This window comes from Lissotriton vulgaris, chromosome 2_1 (assembly GCF_964263255.1).
Source record: "Lissotriton vulgaris chromosome 2_1, aLisVul1.2, whole genome shotgun sequence".
NCBI lineage: Eukaryota > Metazoa > Chordata > Amphibia > Caudata > Salamandridae > Lissotriton > Lissotriton vulgaris.
The window spans coordinates 226,008,533-226,029,857 of record NC_141687.1 but is presented as its reverse complement, the minus strand read 5'-3'; the positions used below and the strand labels follow the sequence as shown (position 1 = coordinate 226,029,857).

At 46.9% G+C, this 21,325-nt stretch overlaps 1 protein-coding gene across 1 annotated transcript in view; it reads right to left on the bottom strand.

The window, feature by feature from the left end:
• ZZEF1 (zinc finger ZZ-type and EF-hand domain containing 1) overlaps nucleotides 1-21,325 on the bottom strand; it is a 1,733,356-nt gene that overhangs the window by 437,467 nt on the left and 1,274,564 nt on the right. The window contains exon 44 of the mRNA XM_086954803.1: nucleotides 5,732-5,851. Within this exon, the coding sequence (XP_086810929.1) occupies nucleotides 5,732-5,851 (120 nt within the window). The remainder of the gene's footprint in view (nucleotides 1-5,731; nucleotides 5,852-21,325) is intronic.

Genomic DNA, 21,325 nt, shown 5'->3' with positions numbered 1-21,325 from the left:
AACGTCACAACGATTTCTAGGAAAACCAGCTTAAGCCGTTAGGGACTTCCCCTTGCTTGAATATTGATTTCTCCAAGAACTCAGTTAGTTTTACAATGAACAACTATTCCCCAGGGGTTCATTCATGAGGTTCATATGCCAGACTTTACGTCAAACATGACATTCCTAAACACCTTCAAGGTATAAATATACCTTCACTTGCTATGGCAAAGCAGGGTAGTTCGGAGCAGTTTGACGGCCTACTTGCCCGATGCAGCTCACTACAGCAAGTGCTCGAAGGAAGCCAACTCTCCAGCTGATGCACTGATCAGGAAGCTGAGAAATCCAGCTCCAGTGTTTCTGACTCCCCTTGCGAGGTGTTGGGAAATCGAGATCCGAGACAGAGATACCAGACCTTCATTCGAAGGTATGGAGTTGATTAGAACCTAGAGAAACCTTTGGTAGATTCTTGGCAAAAACTAAACCTATGCTAAAGACAATGCTTACTTCCTCCCTCGTACTAGACCTAGGTTAGGTACATTGGGGTAGGTATATTTTAGAAGCACCATTTGAGTATTTTAGCCTGTGTTATTTATGTATATATTTTTATATGGCTTAGAAACCATACAATGCTCTTACAGTATTATTTTATAATACTATTCTCGCAGTACGCATTATACTTTGTATTCTGTCTAACGATTGTAGCAGTTCACCTCACTTGCATGAGAAAGAAGACTGTTCAATAAACCTTTTATTGGAAACGCCCGTCTCACTATTTCTCTGCAAACTCTGTAGAAACAAAGCATGCACAATTGACTTAGTGAAATACTTATCTATTGTTTCTGCGACTCTGAAGATAGTTATTCCAGTCCTAGGGAAACAAAGTTGTCATGTTTATGCGGTTGTCAGAAACTAATCCCTTCTTGTGAATTCAAGATAGTTTCTAGTGACCTCTGAGCTAGCTGGCACTCACAATTAAGTTTAGTATATGCGATAGAGACCTACTGACCTAAGTCCTACGTCATGTCTATAAGATATATTATTCCAATGCGCAGAGCATATTGGGAATATAGGATGTACACTACAGTTTGAGGCATGTGTGCTGTAGATACACGTCAGGGGTAGTAAGCGCTATATAAATGCAATTACAATACAATACAATACATGCTTTGCATAGATTATATGGCAGTATTCTCCCAAAGCGGTTGCTAACTGGTAGATGTTGCAGCTGTTTGAAAAAGTGTCTTTAGCACTGCTTCCCCTACATTGGCCTGTTGATGTGCTAACACATCCAGGCAGTAGTGTTTGGTAAATGTGTGTAGTGTGGACCTCTGTTGCTGCCTAATAAACATCAGCTATAACAATGTTACATAGAAAGGCCACAGACGCTCCTATTTTACAAACGGAATGTGCTCTAGGAGGTGTAGATAAAGTTATTTTAGCTTCAGCGTAGCATGTATGAATGCATTTAACATTCCGCCTTGCAATACTAGATTTAGAGATAGGATTGCTTTGTGAGATGTAGCAAATGCAACAACCAGTTGTTTTGTCTTCTGAAAATCCTTTGTCCTTTCAATATAATACAATAACGCTCTTCTGACATTAAGAGCATGAAGAGCTCTTTCTACTACCAAATCAGGTTGAGGAAAGAACAGAGGTAACTCAACTGATTGGTTGATATGAAAAGCAGAATTACTTTGGGAAGGAATTTTGGGTTGGTGAGAGGAACTACATTATCTTTATGAAGTTGAGAGTAGGGTTCTTAAATGGTTAATGCTTATAGCTCACCAACCCACCTCAATGAAGTGATCGCAGTGAATGAAACTGTTACGGACAGTTGTGTAATGGCTCACAAGGTGAACCCATGAGCCGTGTAAGCACAGTGTTTAGATTCCAAACTTGTGCAGAAGGTACCCTGGGTGGTATTACACTTTTAAAGCCCTCAATAAGAGCTTTAATTACTGGAACTTTGAACAAAGATAGATGTGGCCTGTTTTGCAAATATGTGGCTACCGCCGCAAGATGCAATCAAATTGAAGTGTAGGCTAGACCAGCATGCTGTAGATGCAAAAGGTAACAAATGATATTTTGAATAGAGGCAACTAATGGATCAATATTGTTGTTGGTAGAATATATAACAAATCTTTTCCATTTTTCTCTGGTGTCAAGTTTAGATAACCAAACTCTGACTTCAGGAGCCAAATTGCTAGATTGAGCTTTTTGGGGTTTGGGTGTCTGACTTCTCCATGGTTCTGATTGAAAAGACTAGAATTGAGATGCAGCTTTTGATGTGGAACGACTGATAGTTCCAAAAGTGTTGTGAACCACAGTTGACGGGCCCAAGTTGGAGCCACTAGAATCAGTGTGAGGGATGTTTGCCGGAGCTTCCGAACCAGAAATGGAAGGAGAGGGAGAGGAGTAAAAGCGTAGGCAAATATCCCTGACCAATTCATCCAAAGGGCATTGCCTTTGAATAAAGGGTGTGGGAACCTGAAGGGGAAGTTTGGGCATTTTGAGTTGTCCACCTTGGCCAACAGATCTATTTGTGGGAATTCCCACTTGTGTATTTGTTGCCGGCTTCTGCTGAGGAGGTCAGCAATTTGATTGGTCACTCCTGGGAGGTGCTCTGCCAGAAGATGAACTCTGTGATGAATTTCCCAATGCCAAATGGTTTGAGAGATGTGTGACAATTTCAGAGAATGTGTCCCCCCCCAAACCCCCCTGTTCTTGTACATAGTACATAGCTTTCATATTGTCTGTCGGGACTAGGACAACTTTCCCAATGAGGTGAGACTGAAAAGCTTTCAGTGTTAGATAAACAGCTCGAAGCTCTCGATAGTTGATATGAAGACTTTTGTACTTGTTGTCCCATAGACTTTGAATAGTCAAATTGTGAAGATGGGCACCCCAATCTGTGAAAGATGTGCCTGCTGTTAGCACAATCTGTGGAACAGGGTCAAGGAAGGGCTGACCTTTTGATACGTTTTGTGTTGTCTACCACTGCAAAGAGCAATGGGTGCAGCTGTCTCCCAACACTAGATGTGTTAATTGACCCTGAAACTGATTCCACTGAAGTGCTAAACACTCTTGTAGAAGACCTATGTGTAACTTTGCAATGCATGATGCCATCAGCTGCATGTAAGTATTGACTGGTCTGAAAGTGCAGTAGTAGAGTTTGAATATTTCGAATTCTGGCTGCACTGGGAGAGGCTAGAGCTGTGCAAGTGTTTAGAGTCGGTCCTTGATAGGACTGCATTTGTAAAGGCTGAAGATGAGTCTTCTGTGCATGGCCTGTGAAACCCAGGTCTAATGTAGTCTGAGTGTGTTGCAAACACTTTTGGTATGTGCTGGCTTTGATGAGCCAGTTGTCTGGGTATAGGAAAACGTGAATCTGTTGTCTTATGAGATGTGCTGCCACTACTGCTAGACATATTGTAAATACTCTGATGCAGCCTTAGTAATTACCAGATGCTCAGATTAATTCAAGAAATCCAGCCATTATTATTTTGTATATTTGATTCCCTCTCTGGCAGGGCACAGGGAACCGCATTAGGATTGACCTTGCTGGTAGAAGACTGAACCACCAAGCTCTCAGGAGTCGGGTGCTGGGTTAGCAAGACAGGTCCCTAGTGGCAGGCCTATGACACCTAGGTCCAGTTCGCTTCACCAGTGGAGCAAAAATGGCTTAGACCAGGTTGCCAAAAAACGTCTGTTAGAGCGTCATTAAGGGGCAGTAAGAGCTCTGAAGTAGCAGACCCATTGTGCAAAATATCAGTTTGCAGATTTGCCTTTGTTCCTACAATAGACACCTGAAGTCCCAACATTTCTATGGCGTTGAAGACTACTACATCAGTCTCCTGTGTAGGGGCCAGAGGGGAGAGTTAACTTTGCCTCAGAGAAGTAACCAGGCAACTAGCAGTTTGCAAATTTAAATTCAAACCATCATCAGTGTAATGAAGAAAGAGTAAATTATATGTATACTTGTAGTCATCTTCAACATGAAGAATGTTCTGAAGACCCTTGAGGGTGTTCTGATTCAGATCCAAATAAAGTCTCTATCCTCCAGCAATACAGGTATTGAGGAGGTGGTGGTCCTGCCTGTGAGGCATCCCAGACCACAGACTGAGTTTTAGTTTTTTCATATCGAGGCACAGTGTAGGCTTGGGACAAATTTGGGTCTGGATCCAAAACGTATTGTTTTGGGGTCAAAACTGTGCCGCTGGAGCATTCAGAACCAACGTGGCCTTTGCTGCAGGTGTGGATGCTTAGGGTGGTGACAGTTGGGAACCAGGCGTGAGCCCAAAGGAGTCCGTTGTGTTGGGATAGGCCCTGCTGGTCAGACACAGGTCGTTGTGAAATTATGAGCCCCAAAGGCACTTTATAAGGACCTCGAATCACAAGGAAGAGCTGCACCAGTGCCCGCTTTAAGGCCTCACATTTGGGGCATATCGGGATCAGCCTCTGGATAGGCTTCAAGTTAGAACAGAGACAGATTCTTTGCGTACCGACTATGCAACTTCTTCTCAGAGTGGAAGTGACAGGAGAGAGAAGAATTCCATTTGAATCTCTTATGCTTCTGGCAAGAATTGTCTTTTGTCTTCAATTTACCTGAGAATGATGACCTGGAGCAGGGATCAGGCCTTAGAATTTGTAACAGGGGCAGACGTAGGTCGGGTTCTTAAAGAGTGACCGGTCTCTACTTCTTGTGCTTGGTCCATCTGTCAAATTACTTTGAATCACACTTACACTCTAGACACTATGAGCAGAGGTGTGGGACTATAACCCACACATGTTTCCTTCAGTCACAGCAAGGTAAAGTCTTTGGGGGAGACGTTCTTGCAGCACACTGTACGAAAAACTGTCTTGGGGTAGGTAACACATTGGCAAAAAGTTAGAGAGCTGTGTTCCAGATCTGCGTTGAACACAGACAGAAAGGAACTGCCGCCTGCATGCAGGTTCTGTGCTGTAATTATCATAAGCAGTTGCAAGATGCTGTGGAGTCTGATGACACCACCATCTGGCGCACAGGAGTAGTTGCTGAAAGTTCCGGACCTAGTCTGGCACCTAGAGGAATTTAAGAGGTGAGGAATCTCAGGTTAGAAGTATGTATTAGAAAGATTAATATAGTTTGCTAATGTTTAGCAAAGATGGAGTGATATGATCTCTCAATTTGGTATGTGGTGAGACCCACTCCACCTGTTGTCTAAATGCTGAAACACCAAAAACACAAAATCTGTAAAAATTGTAGTAGTGGTCCTCTGAATAAGTTGGACTCAATGATAATAACAGGAACTTTGCAATCAGCCCCTACATGCTATACCACACTATGACCGGCCTAATAAAATCAGCAACTTCCTTCAGTCATCTGTAGAAACCCCCAACTCTAGTGTAACAAAAGATTGTTAACATGGAATGAAAATACGGGTTGTTTCCCCCCCCCCCCCTTATCAAGAACACAGGAAAAACAGACTGCTCACTTTCCAATCAGAGCATGCACACTTAACAGAAAAGACTGATAACTTATTGAAACACATCTACTGTATCTTCCTTACAAGTAATAACATCTAATACACAGAGAGAAAATATGAAAGCATACTATTAATGTTCTTTGTCTCTTTCTTGCAATGCAACCCCAATCAACTGCACTATTATTTATTGTTAAAATAATGATGAATATAGCTAAAATGCATAAAAGATTGTTATGTATAAGTATCTAATTGTAAATGAAACGATAGATTTTACCCCAACTTACCTCTAAGTCACGGAGAAGCCATGTTTTACTAAAGCCAGTGCCTTTGCTACATTTCTTCACCAGCAGCTTCAGCAATCCGGTTTGAAGAAAGGCTGCTTGGATCCCTTCAAATCCAAGACTCTAGTAAAAAACATATGAAACAAAGTTATACGTGAACTCCTTAACAGTCACAATGTAGGTCTACCACAAACTTGCAGATTTTTAAAAATGTTTTTAAAGGTTTTTTTTTACTTATGGACTAAACCATAATAAAGAATAGAGACGAACAATAGTTACTTACCTGTAATCTGTGGTTCTCCAGTATTGGTGTCTTTCATAGATTCACATGCCTGAATCATTCCCCGTCGTCGGAGTGGGAGTCCCACGGTACATGAAAAAGCAATAATATGCCATAAATATGTAGTAAATACCAATAAAAATAAACCAGGAAGTAAAGTAGCCAATGCTATAGAAGGAAAAACTTCCACATCTATGACTATCCTAGTCATTTTGTATAGTCCAAACTACAGCCAATCAGGCACCAGCACCCACCTGAATGTTCTCCCCAGAGGCTCAGGCTCTCAGATTTTCTCGCAATGAGTGAAGGTAAACCAAAATAGCCTAAAAAGCCTCTGAGGGGAGGTGGGCGGGTTGCATGTGAATCTATGAAAGACACCAATACTGGAGAACCACAGATTACAGGTAAGTAACTATTGTTCTTCTCCAGTATTAGGGGTGTCTTTCATAGATTCACATGCCTGAATCAGAGTAGCTAGCAGTACATATCCTTGCTAGGCAGACGCCCATGGTTGATAAGTTTGTCAGCATATAAGATATAAGACAGTGTAAACTGAATATACACATCATTTAAGCATAAGAAAATGCAATCATGTAAAAATGTGTAAAAACATAACATATACAGCGTATGACAGCAGTAAAGGAGGTGGGAAACAGAGGCTCACCTTATTTGAAAAGATTTCGTAGGACTGCACGACCCACAGAAGTATCAGCTTCGCTGGCTGTCTCCAGACAGTAATGCTTGGTAAATGTATGGCGACTAGCCCAAGTAGCCGCTCTGCAAATCTGCTGAAGAGGAACTCCAGCAAACAAGGCCGTAGACGATGATACTGCTCTTGTGGAATGAGCTCTAGGAGCTGTTTGCAACGGCCGTCCCGCTTGCATATGGCAAAAGGCAATGGCAGAAGAAATCCATCTTGCAATAGTTTGTTTTGAAACTGCCTGCCCCTTATGAATAGCACCGTAGGTGATAAACAGTTGGTCAGAAGAGCGTAAGGCGGATGTCCTCTGTAGATAGAATTTAAGACATCTTTTAACATCCAGTGTATGCAACGCCCTTTCCGCCGGTGTTTGCGGGTTAGGAAAATAGGACTTCAGAATTATAGGTTAGTTAAGGTGAAAGTCCGAAGGTACCTTGGGAATGTACTTCGGATTAGTGCGGAGTATTACCGAGTCACTTGTAAATTGCAGGAAAGGATGTTGAACTGTAAAGGCCTGAAGATCACTGACCCTTCTGGAGGATGTCAAAGCCAGTAACAGTGCTACCTTCCACGAGAGATATTTGAGGTTGGCCTTGTGGACGGGTTCGAAAGGATGACGCATAAGTTGTGCCAGGACAACATTAAGATGCGACACCGGAGGTGGTCGTCGTACTGGAGGGAACATCCTAAAGAGTCCTTTAAAGAATTGTTGTACAATCCTCGCAGAGTATAAGGAATTAGTACCATCCTGCCGATATCTAGAAATCGCTGCCAGGAAAACTTTCAGAGTTGCGTGAGACAGGCCTGATTTTGCTAAATGTAGGAAGAAAGGTAGAATCTCTTCCGGCGTTGCTGAAAACGGGTGAACCCCGTTAGCCTGACACCAGATGCAGAAACGCTTCCATTTTAGACTGTATGTCTTTATGGTTGCCGGTGCCCTTGCCCTGGCCAGTACCTCCTTGCATTCCTCTGGGATGTTTAGGTGGGCGAACTCACGGTACTCAGGCGCCAAGCCGCTAATCTCAGAGATGTTGGATTTGGATGATAGACTTGACCGTTCTGCATGCTGAGTAAGTTTGAGATTGGATCCAACTGAATTGGTTTGCACTCTGACAGCAGAAGAAGTTCTGTAAACCAATACTGGCGCGGCCATCTGGGGGCAATCAGGATTAGTCTGCACGGTTCCTTTTTCATTTTCCGCAGAACCCTGGGGACGAGTGGAATCGGCGGAAAAGCGTACGCATAAGTCAGAGACCAGTCTATCGAAAACGCATTCCCCTGAGAGTCCATGTGGGGATGCCAGCTTCCAAAGAACTGGCATTTGCTGTTGGCCTTTGTCGCAAATAGATCTAGGTCTGGGTGACCCCACAGGTGAAAGATGCGTTCCACTGTCTGCTGATGTAGTTCCCACTCGTGAGTGGAGACCTTCGACCTGCTGAGTGTGTCTGCCAAGACATTCTCTATTCCCGGAACATGCACTGCTTGAAGATTTACATTGTGCTTTAAGGCCCATGACCACAATTCTTGGGCTTCCTGGGAGAGGAGAAGAGATCGAGTTCCTCCTTGCTTGTTGACGTAATGCATGCTTGTTGTGTTGTCTGTTCTTATCAACACATTGGAATCCTGAATGACTGCATGAAACGCCTTGAGTGCTAGAAAAATGGCTCTCAGTTTCAGACGGTTTATGTGCCATCGTTGTTGTGGAGCAGTCCACTTGCCGCTGATTGTGAAGCCTTGAAGGTGCGCTCCCCCGCCCTCGAGAGATGCATCCGTCGTGATGGTGAGGCTCGGTGACTCTTGAAGAAATGCACACCCCTGCTGGAGATGTCGTCTTTGTGTCCACTAGCTTAGTGAGTTTTGCATTAGCGGTGTGATCCTGATAAGATCCTCGAACGTACCGGAGACCTGTAACCACTGCCGGGTTAGCTCTTCCTGGAGGGGTCTCATTCTGAGGCGACAGTTCGGCAGCAATGGGATGCAAGGAGATACCATCCCCAGAAAGGACTTGTATATCCGAACAGAAACTGACTTTTTTGATAACAGATTCTGCGCCATGTTCTTTATCTTTATTTGTCTCTCTTCCGAGACAAAGGCTCTGAGTTTCTGGGTGTCCAATGTTGCCCCCAGGAAGCTTGTCTTTGAGAAGGTTTCAATTGGAATTTTTCGAGGTTGATGGTAAGGCCCAGAGATTTGAACAGGTGTAGACACTGTTGTAGATGAGATTGCACGACTTCTCGAGAATTGGCCTTTATAAGGCAGTCGTCTAAGTATGGAAAAATTTGGATTCCCTCCAGCCGGAGGTGCGCCGCTACCGGAGCTAGAACTTTGGTAAAAACTCTTGGCGCTGACCGTAGTCCGAAAGGAAGAACTTTGAATTGGTAATCCCTGTCAGCCACCCTGAAGCGCAGGAATTTTCTGTGGCGAGGTAGAATGGGAATATGGAAATATGCATCTTGGAGATCTAAGGTGACCATGTAATCTCCCGCTGCCAATAGATGCAATATTTCCTGGAGCGATAGCATTCTGAATGTTAATTTTCTTAAGTACTTGTTTAGAGCGCGAAGATCTAGAATTGGGCGCCACTCTCCATTTTTCTTCCTTATTAGAAAAAAATCTGGAGTAGAATCCCATTCCTCTCATTTTTTGTGGTACGCTCTCGATCGCTCCTTTTTGCATCATCAATCTGATTTGGGCAAATAGCTCCTTCAGGTGATCTGGGGGCGGTCCTTTCGGGGAAACATTTGGAGGAAATTTCTCGAATTCTAGGGCATGACCCCTGGCTAAAATGTCCAGGACCCATTTGTCTGATGTTATTGACTGCCAACTTGAGTAAAATTTGGATATTCGTCCTCCAATTCTTTCTTTTGAGCAGGGCAGCGGTGGTGGCAGGTAAAAAGTCTCATTGGCGTTTATCTTTTCCGTGGTAATTCGCCTTTCCCCTGTTTTGGGCATAAGCGGGCTTTCTTTGGCCGTAAGATTGATAGCGTTGAGTCTGGTATCGTTGATTGTTTTGTCTGTAAGAGGATTGTTGGTTATATCCACCTCTGGTAGAGGACGCTCCTCGTCCTCTCGCCCCTCGAAAGGGCGGTTTGCGGAATTGAAGCGAACCTAAGGATTTTGCAGTTTCAGAATCCTTCTTTATCGTTTGTAAGGCGTCCTCCACCCGAGGGCCAAACAGATATTCACCATCATATGGTAAATCCAGCACCCTATTTTGGACTTCTTGCCTAAAGGAAGTAGACCGCAGCCATCCCTGTCTGCGAAGAACCGCAGCCCCTGCTAGCTGCCGAAAACCCGTTGAGGCCACATCCACTGCTGAGTCAATAATCTCTTCTGAGATTCTTTGGCCTTCCTGAAATATCTTGAGCGCTTCAGCCTTAGAAGGTTCAGGTAGGAGATCAAGAAATGGTGCAATGTCCGACCACATCTGTCGGTCATACCTTCCTAAGATGGCTAATGAATTCGCTGCTCGAACTGTCGTAGCCGCCATAGTAGAGACACGTTTCCCTATCGAATCTAGGCTTTTGCCATCTCTGTCTGGCGGGGCCGTAAGCGGAAAAGAGGGATTTCGAGCCCTCTTTTGTGCTGCCTGGACTATCACAGAGTCAAGTTTCGGCTGTCCGATTAGGCACGCAGGAGATTTGTCCGGTGCTCTGTATTTCTTTTCCAAACGTGGCAGGACTGGAGGAATGGATGCCGGGGTTGCCATGACCTTTATACCTTCCTGCCAAATAAAATCAATGATGGGTATAGATTTAATCTGTTTCCTGGGCTGATCTTTAAAGTCATATAGGAAACAGTCTTGCTCCTTATGCTCCATGTTGATATGAAAACGTTTAGTAGCACGTTCCATTAAAAGGTGGAAGCTAACCACATCCACTGGTGGTGAAATTGAAACTGCTTGATGCGAAGGGGAAGGTGTTTGAACCTGATATTCATCCCACTCCGACTCATCCTGTACCTCTCCTTCTTCTCTTTGTTTCTCCTCATCAGAAGACTGAGGATCTACTTCTTCCACCTGAGACTGTGAAGTAGGCGAAGCAGGATTTGTTGGTTGCAATACTGGCACCGGTACTACAGTGGCCGGAGTAGCCGGCTCTGAGCCCGTAGTTTTGGAAGGCGGAAACCTTCTATAGTAATCGTCCAACATGTATTGAAGGTTGGTCAGTAAAGCTACAGGTACTTGTGCGACAGGTAAACTGGTTGATCATCCTCCTGTTCGTCCTCTTGCAACATGATATTCAGCTCAGAAGGACTTGTGGCCGCTCCAAATGTATGATCCACCTAATCCTCACTATCCGAGTCTAAAAGCCGGTCAGGTACCTGTGATGATGGCTTTGGTGTAAAGAACACCGTAGACGGTGACCATACTTGCAACGCAGTGCAAGATGAGAATTGCGGCGTCGATGGTGTGTTTTCCACTGCTTCAGCAGCAGATATCAAAGGCTCCGTCGTCATTGTCGTCGACGGGATGGACTTCGTCGACGGGATGGACTTCGTCGACGGGATGCTCTTCGTCGACGGGATGCTCTTCGTCGACGGGATGCTCTTCGTCGACGGGATGCTCTTCGTCGACGGGATGCTCTTAGTCGACGGCATGGTCTTTGTCGACGGAATGGAACTCGTCGACGGAATGGACGTTGTCGATGGATTGGGCTTCGTCGACGGGATGATCGTCATCGACGGTACTACCTTCGTCGACGCCTTCGTCGAAGGTGGCAACTTCGTCGGCGGAATGGAGCTCGCCGACGACGCCGTTGATGACAACTTCTTCGTCGACGGCAGAGCCTTCAGAGTAGACGACGACGAGGCGTCGACGAAATTGGTCTTACCGTTACATAGACCATGGTAGGGGATGAAGCTGTCATCGCCATAATCATCGAAGGTTTAGGAGATGAGAAGGTCATCGTCGACCTGGATGAGGCGTCGACGGAGGTCTTCGTCGACGATAAAACAGAAGAAGGCATCGTCGACGAAAAAGAAGATTCCTGAGGTGAAATCTTGTCAGCTTTCTGAGGCAAACTCTTGGTGGACCGTTTCTGAGGTATAGAAGCAACCTCTAAGTCCTTGCCTGAGGGGGCAGCCTTGGAAGAGGAAGGCTTGTCAGAACCTTTAGAAGGTTGATTCTTCTTAGCAACCTTAGCCCCAGGAGATGGCAAAACCTCAGACGCAGGCCTCTTTTTTGACGCTGAAGTGGAATCCGAGGCAATACTGCCAACTTCAGACACAGGATTATCAGAATCCTTAAGCCTTTGTAGCCACAAAAGCAACCGACCCTCTCTGTCTCTGAGAGTCTTTTGAGGAAAGGTTCTGCATATCTTACAGTCCTTGACTTGATGATCTGGGTAGAGGCAATATATAAATTTCTTGTGTGGGTCCTCTTTAAAAAGCCGGAGCCTACCACAAGATTCACAGGCTCTGAACAGAGACTTCTTTGAAGACATACTTGATCCAAATGGAAGAAAAGTTGAAAGAACTGAGCAGAGCTCAGGGAGACTCCCTTCACACGACGTGCGGAAGAAAATCTGAGAGCCTGAGCCTCTGGGGAGAACATTCTGGTGGGTGCTGGCGCCTGATTGGCTGTAGTTTGGACTATACAAAATGACTAGGATAGTCATAGATGTGGAAGTTTTTCCTTCTGTAGCATTGGCTACTTTACTTCCTGGTTTATTTTTATTGGTATTTACTACATATTTATGGCATATTATTGCTTTTTTATGTACCGGGGGACTCCCACTCCGACGACGGGGAATGATTCAGGCATGTGAATCTATGAAAGACACCCCTAATACTGGAGAATAATTGTTATTAAAAAATAAAGCAATGCCAGCCAATAACAACCTCTTTTTAAGCGTTTCACAACATGGTTAACTATGATATTGTCAGACAAATTAATCAATAACTGTGAGAAGTTGGCCTGATATGTAGTGCTCACTATTCTAGTGATCACTGTGTATCATTCCAAACGACCCTTATTGATGATTGGTTGTAAGTCAACCTTTAGACCAGCTATCCTAGTAGCATGGACAAGAGCAGTCTTTAGGCTAAACTCTAGAAGGCGTGTTAAGCCAGCAGTTATACCATCACATATACCCCTTGAACACCAAGTGAAAGGACACCACACAAGTTGTTATGAAAATAAAGTATATTTATTTAGAACACAACAGCCCTGGACTCTTTATGAGGACAGGGCGCTAAGCACAATACAAAGCTCTTAAGAAAATACGCAAAGTCGCACAATTTACACAAATGCCCGAGGGGCACGAAAAACCATATACTCTAAAAGTGGAATGCAAAATTACTAGCAGGTAAGTACTACTCTAATAGGCTTTAGGATCGCTAGGACTTGACTACTGAACCTTCAGATTACTAGCAGGAGGCCTAGGGAGATCGGGTGCAGAATGTGCACTCTCACGCGGGATGCGGGACAAAGTCTATGGATGCTAGATTTCGTAAAGTTAGTGTTATCGGACGAATCCGACTAGGTAGAGCTGAAACGAAAAAGGATCTGGACCTTTGGATAGTTAAGCTATGCTGGAGCACCGAAATGCTCAGGTTACCTAGCCCAGGGGCTGCGGATGCATAGGTCTGGAAAGACGTCGGGAATCCTCGTTGCAGTCTATGGAGCCTGAAAGAAGAAGTTGCTGGCAGGCGACCAGTGATGAAGTTCGAAGTGATCCAAGCCTGGATCGAAGATGGAAGACACCTGTAAGCAGAGGGGACCAAGTTCTGAATCACTAGCCAGTGATTAGATGGGCACCAGGATGGCACCGGATGGAGTCACCTCGACCAGGTGAGTGGGCGACGCTGGGCTCTGCAGTCTCACGGACCAGGAGGCGTTGTCGGCGACCAGGATGGAGGTGCGAGCTGTCCCACGATGGTATCTGCTGTCGACGTCGCTGGACCCAGGATTGGGGCAACAAGTCTTGGCAAATGCAAGCCCACGCGGTGGACTTAAAATGGCGTCTGGAGTGGACCAGGAGGGTCTGGGGTGCTCCTCTGTTGGAGGGGAGCAAGGGCCAGTCTGGAGCAACCAGACCAGCGGTGTTGTCGTCGTGGTGCATTATCAAGAGGGCCACAAGCCAGCAGGCAAGTAGCCGGACAACGCGGTGAGCAGCAAAGAGCAGAAGGGCCCCACGCAGATCTCGTGGATGCTGGGAGGCTGGACTTCGGTGCTGGAGCTGCTCAGGGTTAGGGCTTCTCACACCCCAAAGCACTCACTCGAGGATCCCTCGGCGGTCGTGCTGGGCAAGCGTCGTGCAGTCCTGAAGAGGGCCGGTCCCTCGAGGTCTCGTCACACCCACGAATCTCAGCTGGGCTGATGATGCAGGTAGAGGTCAGAGGTGCCAGGGAAGCCGGTTCTCGGCGAGCTGGGCAGTCTTGATCCGGAGGAGAGACTTACAGCAAACCGCGATGCTTGGATGGTGCCTGCGGGTGCAGGGTGGCTACTCCTTAGCCACATGGGAGAGTCGTCTGAAAGGTTCAAGAGTTCTTTCGTGGAAAGTCATCAAGATTCGGAATTATCTAATTTGGAAGGGTCCCCGCTCCCACCTTTATACTAAAGAGAGGGGTTGGTACGGGACTAGGTCCTGCCCATGGGTGGGACCAGGAAGGGGGGTGGTTACACCCCTCTCCCATGCCGGACTTTCCCCAGCTCAGGGGTTGGTGTGCCCCTGGAACTGGTTCAAACTGGCAGATGCACAGTGAGCACCAGGGTGCCACTTGCAGTCACCTTCCTATTCAGCCCTGCCTACCTAGGATACACAAAACCCTGTCTGGGATGGTGCTAGCACCGCCCCCGACAGGAAACCCTTTGTCCAAGCTCCCCTCGCTGGGAGGACTCCCAGCTGCAGGGGGTCAGACTTGTGTCTGGGGTGGCAGCATCCATTTTGTGATGCTGAGGCTCGAGTTAACTTTAACCGGGGTTCACAGTTACATACATGTTGTGTCCCTCTAGAAGGGTGGAATGCTAACCCCGTCGCCAGAATTGGCGAGGGGTTAGTATTCCAATTCGTATGACACCTTACTCGACATGTTTTGATAAAGCGATACCAAAGATAGCAAATAACCGCGAGGATTATAATGCACTTAAGAGTATATGGTACGCGTTATCATAGAACAGCTATTAGGACTTGGTTCCGCAAGCTGCAGATGGGCTCAGCTCATGCCAGAGCACCATCTCACATAATTCCAAGCACTCTGCCTTCAGGATTGTTAAGGCCTGCCATAGGAGTGACTGATAGGAATACATGTGTCTATTTTAGGGTTAGATATAGGTATACTATATCTAAAGCAAAGGGTGATTGCACCACCTTGCCCCAGCTGTCGTGCAGCCAGTTGTGTCAGATTTAGATGGCCAGCCAGGGGTGGCATAATACATGCTGCAGCCCCTGGTAGGCCCTGGGTACACCTATGCCCTGAGTTACAGGGTCTGATAAGGTGGCCCAGTACCAATTGGTAAATGCACCTAAGGTACATGGAATCCATTTTAGAGAGAGAGCAGTAGGCCTGGGGCCCTGAATAGCAGGGTCCCAGGTCAACTAAGTCGAAAAACCAGCAAAACACCAGGCAAAAAGTTGGGGGTAACCATAGTCAGGTATCCACCCTCCTACAATAACTTCAGAAGAGACAACAATCTAAAGAAAAGTATAATGTGTATCTTCTATCACCATAAACATAGCTAGCTACAAACTCAGGGCAAGATCTACAAGTTGACCGCCAAATTATGACATATTTGTCAGCCCACCAGACATTTAAACCATTCATAGGAACCGCCATAAAAGTTGTTCCTGTAAATACATTTAAACTTTGTAGTACGGTTCCATCAAACATGACGGAGCTTTACTACAAAGTCTCCAAAGTCTGTTTATTTTGAATAATAAAAACCTAAATTGTTTTTTTATATTACGAAAACAATGTCCCTCTCACCATGGGAGTCGTTTCCCATGGTGAGGGAGTAGGAGGGGGTCATTTTTTTTGTTTTTTACTACCCCTTATCACCAGGGTTTTCCTGGTGGGGAGGTGCAGTAAAAAATGCCTAATTGTCCCTGAATCCAAATTGGGGGGCGACATATAGCCTATTCTCCAGACAGCCCGGATTAATAGTTTGGCCACAGCGGAAATGGAGTAGTCTCTGCTGTGGCCAATTTATGGTTCACCCACTTCTAAATTCGTTGGGCAGACCATTATGTTGACGGTAACCATACTTTGTATCAACAGAGTATGCTTACCACCAACATATAAATCCAGCACTAAGTAGCTACATTGTAAACAGCCTCCAAATTGAAAGAAACCATTTTTTCTGAACACTTTAAGTCAAGTCTTTAGATCCTATATGTTAAGCATATCTCCTTTCATAATTCCAGGAAACTAAGGAATTCAAGTCAAGTCAAAAATTTGTATAGCGCACTACTCACCCAGAGGGTCTCAAGGCGCTTGAGGGAGAGGGGTTCATTACTGATCAAACAACCAAGTCTTGAGTTGCTTTCTGAAGGAGAGGTGGTTCTGTGTAAGGCGGAGGTGGGTGGGGAGGGAGTTCCAGGTTTTGGCCGCTAAGTAGGAGAAGGATCTTCCTCCCATGGTGGCTCTCCGGATGCGTGGAATCGCGGCGAGGGCTTGGTTGGGCGATCGTAGTTGACGGGTAGGGGTGTAAAAGGTCAGGCGGGTGTTGAGGTAACTTGGTCCTAGGTCGTGGAGGGTCTTGTGTGCGTGGGTAAGGAGACGGAACGTGATTCTCTTGTTGACGGGGAGCCAGTGTAGGTTTCTCAGGTGGCCGGATATGTGGTTGTGGCAGGGTACGTCTAGGATGAGTCGAGCAGAGGCGTTCTGAATGCGTTGAAGTCTTTTCTGCAATTTGGCAGTGGTTCCGGCGTAGAGGGTGTTTCCGTAGTCCAGTCGACTTGTGACAAGTGCTTGGGTGACCGTCTTCCTTGTTTCGGTGGGGATCCATCGGAAGATCTTTCGGAGCATGCGTAGGATGTTAAAACATGAAGATGAGACAGCATTGACTTGTCTGGTCATCGAGAGGGAGGAGTCTAGGATGAATCCCAAGTTGCGAGCATGGTCCGTTGGTTTGGGTGCGCTGCCTAGGGCCGGGGGCCACCATGAGTCGTCCCAGGCAGAGGGGGTTGACCCTAGGATGAGGACTTCCGTCTTGTCTGAATTCAGTTTTAGGCGGCTGTTCTTCATCCACTCGTCTACGTCTTTCATCCCTTCGTGTAGGTTGGTTTTGGCGGTGTTTGGGTCTTTGGTGAGGGAGAGGATCAGCTGTGTGTCGTCAGCGTAGGAGATGATGTTGAGGTTGTGCTGGCGTGTGATGGATGCGAGAGGACTCATGTAGACGTTGAAGAGGGTGGGGCTGAGCGAGGATCCTTGTGGCACGCCGCAGATGACTTTGGTGGCCTCTGATGTAAAAGGGGGGAGACGAACTCTCTGGGTTCTTCCGGCGAGGAACGAGATGATCCAATCCAATGCTTTATCTTGTATTCCAACGTTGCTGAGGCGTTGTACAAGGGTACGGTGGCAGACCATGTCGAACACTGCGGAGAGGTCCAGGAGGATGAGGGCCGCTGTTTCCGCGTTGTCGAGCAGAGTCCGGATGTCGTCTGTGGCTGCGATGAGGGCGGTTTCGGTGCTGTGATTGGCTCGGAAGCCGGACTGTGAGGGGTCGAGGGAGCCATTAGACTCAAGAAAGGCGGTGAGCTGACTGTTGACTGTCTTTTCTATGACTTTGGCGGGGAATGGGAGGAGCGAGATGGGGCGGTAGTTCTTAAGTTCGGTGGGGTCAGCTGTAGGTTTTTTCAGGAGGGCACTGAGTTCGGCATGTTTCCAGCTTACTGGGAAGGTAGCGGTGTTGAGGGAGCAGTTGATGTCCCGGAGTTGGGGTGCGATGACGGAGTCGGCCTTGTTGAAGATGTGATGGGGGCATGGGTCGGTTGGTGATCCGGAGTGGATGGAGTTCATCAAGCGGATGGTGTCTTCTGTGCTGATCGGGGTCCAGGCGCAAAGGGTGGTGGTGGGGGGCTTCAATTCAGTGGTGAGGGGAGTGGACTGGTCGCCGAAGCTGTTATGTATGTAGGCGATCTTGCTGTGGAAGAATGAGGCTAGAGAGTCGCAGAGGTCTTGAGAGAGAGTGATGTCGTTGTTGCCGGCGCTGGGATTGGTGAGTTCTTTGACAATGCTGAAGAGTTCCTTGCTGTTGTGGGCGTTGTTGTCTAGTCGATCCTTGAATGCTGATTTCTTGGTGGTGTGGATCAGCTGGTGGTGTTTGCGGGTGGCGTTCTTGAGGGCGGTCATGTTGTCTGTGGTTGGCTTTCTTCGCCAGGTTTGCTCGAGGGTGCGGCAGTTCTTTTTAGAGTTCTTGAGGTCGTCAGTGAACCAGGAGGCTTTTTTCCTTCCGGGTTTGTTGGGATGGTTTTTCATGGGTGCTAATTCGTCAGCGCAGTGGGTGATCCACTGTGCGAGATTGATGGCTGCTTGATTTGGGTCCGTTGATCTGGCAGGAGGGTTTTGGTTCAGTGATGTGGTGAGCTGGTCGGTGGTAATTTTGTTCCAGCTTCTGCGGGGAGCTTGTTGCGGGTGGTGGTGGGTCGTGGTCTTTCTGAAGCTGAAGTGGACGCAGCTGTGGTCTGTCCAGTGGAGTCCCGTGGCGTGCTTGAATGTGATGTGCTTGCTGGAGGAGAAGATTGGGTCGAGCGTGTGTCCGGCGTAGTGGGTGGGGGTATTCACCAGTTGTTTGAGTCCGAGATTGGCGAGGTTGTCCAGCAGGCTGGTGGTGTTGTTGTCGTTGTTATTCTCGAGGTGGAAGTTGAGGTCCCCTAGGAGAATGTAGTCATTGGAGGGGAGGGCGTGTGGGCTGACAAATTCAGCGATGTCTTCGCTGAATTGTGTGCGGGGTCCTGGAGGTCTGTAGATGAGGGTGCCTCTGAGTGTGGTCTTGGGATCGGTGTGTATCTGGAAGTGGAGGTGTTCGGTGGCTATGAGGGTGTCTTCGGAGCTGGTCGAGATGCGAATGGTGTTCCTGTGGATGATGGCGATGCCTCCTCCTGTTTGGTTGATGCGGTCCTTTCGGATCATCTTGTATCCGTCTAGGATGGCTATGGCGATGTCGGGTGCTGATGAGGCGTTAATCAAGGTTTCCGTGATAAAGGCGACGTCCGGCGATGTGGTGTCGAGTAGGTTCCATAGTTCTACGGCGTGTCTGTGGACGGAGCGGGTGTTAAGCAGGAGGAACTTCAGGTGGTTGTTGTCGGAGTTCTGTTTGGCGTTTGTGGATGTAGTATGGGTTCTGATGCAGCAGAACTTGCATGATTGGCAGGTGAAGGGACCGTGGGTGCGTCCTGGGGCGGCTTGGTGGCGGTCGGGGAGTCGGTCAGTGTTGAGTGTCGGCGTCGTAAGTTCGGCGTGAGGGGTGGCCTTTGCGGGGTCCAGGGGTTCTGGCGCTGGGCGCGGTCCAGGCGCGGACGGGCTTACCTTTGGCGCGCTTAGGGCGCGTCCGCTGCGCGTAAGTGTATCTGTCATAAGTGGAGAGTGGAGGGGGGCGGAGCGAGGGAGGAGCAGCTGGGAGGCGGGAGCGGGGTGGCGAGTGGGGAGGGGATCGATTGTAGATGCTGTAGGGAGCGGGGGTGGGGCCGCGGGGGAGCAGCGGCAGGGGGAGGAGAGACGGGCTGGGACAACAAAATGGCACCAAACAACAACAAGGCAATGCAGGGCGAGATCGGGCACAGTCTGGCACAGATACTAATGAAGGCAGCAAATACGATACCACGCGAAGCACAGTCTGGCACAGAAACTAATTACAGCAGCAAATACGATACCACACCAAGCAGGGTGAGGTCGGGGGCACAGATACAATATATCCCAGGATGCAGGCGAGATCGGGGGCACAGTCTGGCACAGAGTGTTGATGCGGTACAAGGATGGCCAGGAGCGGGTGGAGCGACCGTTTCTGACCAGGTCAGGACGGTCACAGCTTTTCACCGCTCCGGTCTATCCTTATGTTCCAGTGGGAGGGAGGAGCAGCTGGGAGGCAGGAGCGGGGTGGCGAGTGGGGAGGGGATCGATTGTAGATGCTGTAGGGAGCGGGGGTGGGGCCGCGGGGAGCAGCGGCAGGGAGCGGGGAGGAGAGACGGGCTGGGACAACAAAATGGCACCAAACAACAACAAGGCAATGCAGGGCGAGATCGGGGCACAGTCTGGCACAGATACTAATGAAGGCAGCAAATACGATACCACGCGAAGCACAGTCTGGCACAGAAACTAATTACAGCAGCAAATACGATACCACACCAAGCAGGGCGAGGTCGGGGGCACGGATACGATATATCCCAGGATGCAGGCGAGAAAAGAAGCAGCCAACACTCTAGTAAACTCCAGTGAATGATTGGGCTCTGTGCCTTCACCAGTAGGAGACCACATACAAATTATGACACTGTATGGTGCAATTTCCACACCCAGTACGTCTTAAGAGCCCTTTCTCACTTCCAGCCCAAAAAACATTTGTACATCATAACATATTCTGTATATAAATAGTGAAAAAAAATTATATATATATATACACATGTGACCACTTTGACAACCTATAAAGAAGGAGCTATCTATGTTGAGACCAAATGTTGTTTCTGAATAATGCCAACCATGTTAAATTATTTACTATACCACCGAACATTTTTAATGTTTGAAAAGATGATGCATATTACACCATTTAAAAAATAAAATCACATTTCAAATCTTAAAAGATCATCTCTACAATTTGTAAATGTACTTTCAATAATTATGTGCAAGCAATAATGATGATAATATCGTTTATTGGTTTTAGCTTCCCCTTTGGTGCTAATCTAAAGATTAAACAGTTTGGAGGGATTGTTTATTATTTAATAATATAAAAGAGAAAAAAAAACTAACCAGCTTTGAATGCATTTGGGAGGGAAGGGAGACTGATCTGGGTAGTTTCATACCAAAGAGTTAATATCCAACTGGAGCAAGTTAGCAGTATTTAAGTAATGTACTTGAGTTTCTGAAGACTCTGTTCACAGTTCGAAATCTCAGTTAAAAAATGCTTGGTACTACATTTTGAGGTCCCAAATGGCTGCTTTCCATCTTCTTGAGTAAGCCATTTTATTTTCGATTAGAGATTATTCACTGTGTAGACTTTTTATGGTTCTCAAACCAACTTTAAACCCGGATAAAGGAATTGCTCAGCGGTATTAATGCTAAGTATTATACACATTAACATAATCACTCATTTTGCCTTGCTTATTTTCTAACCTTTTAAACTGTGGTATATTTTTCTACACCATCAGTTGTAATTTTCTTTATTGTTGGTGGAGTTAAAAAAGAACCTGGGTAATGCTCTTTCTGCTAGATACTTATTCTATCTGCAGATTCCCCACTTATGAATACCCCAGGCACCAGAGTTAATCCAGAGAATTTCCTTCATCAATTCCCTCTTGCAACTCCGTGTTGGATCCACCCCACACTTTGGCCCCTACAAAGTCACCACCTTCGCACATGGACGTCAGTTTTTCTTCTGATATTTGTCAGTGCAGTTAGAGGCAAAGCAGGGAGAGTCCATTCCCAAGACTGGAGAGGTGGGAGGGCTGGTGAGGAATATGACGTT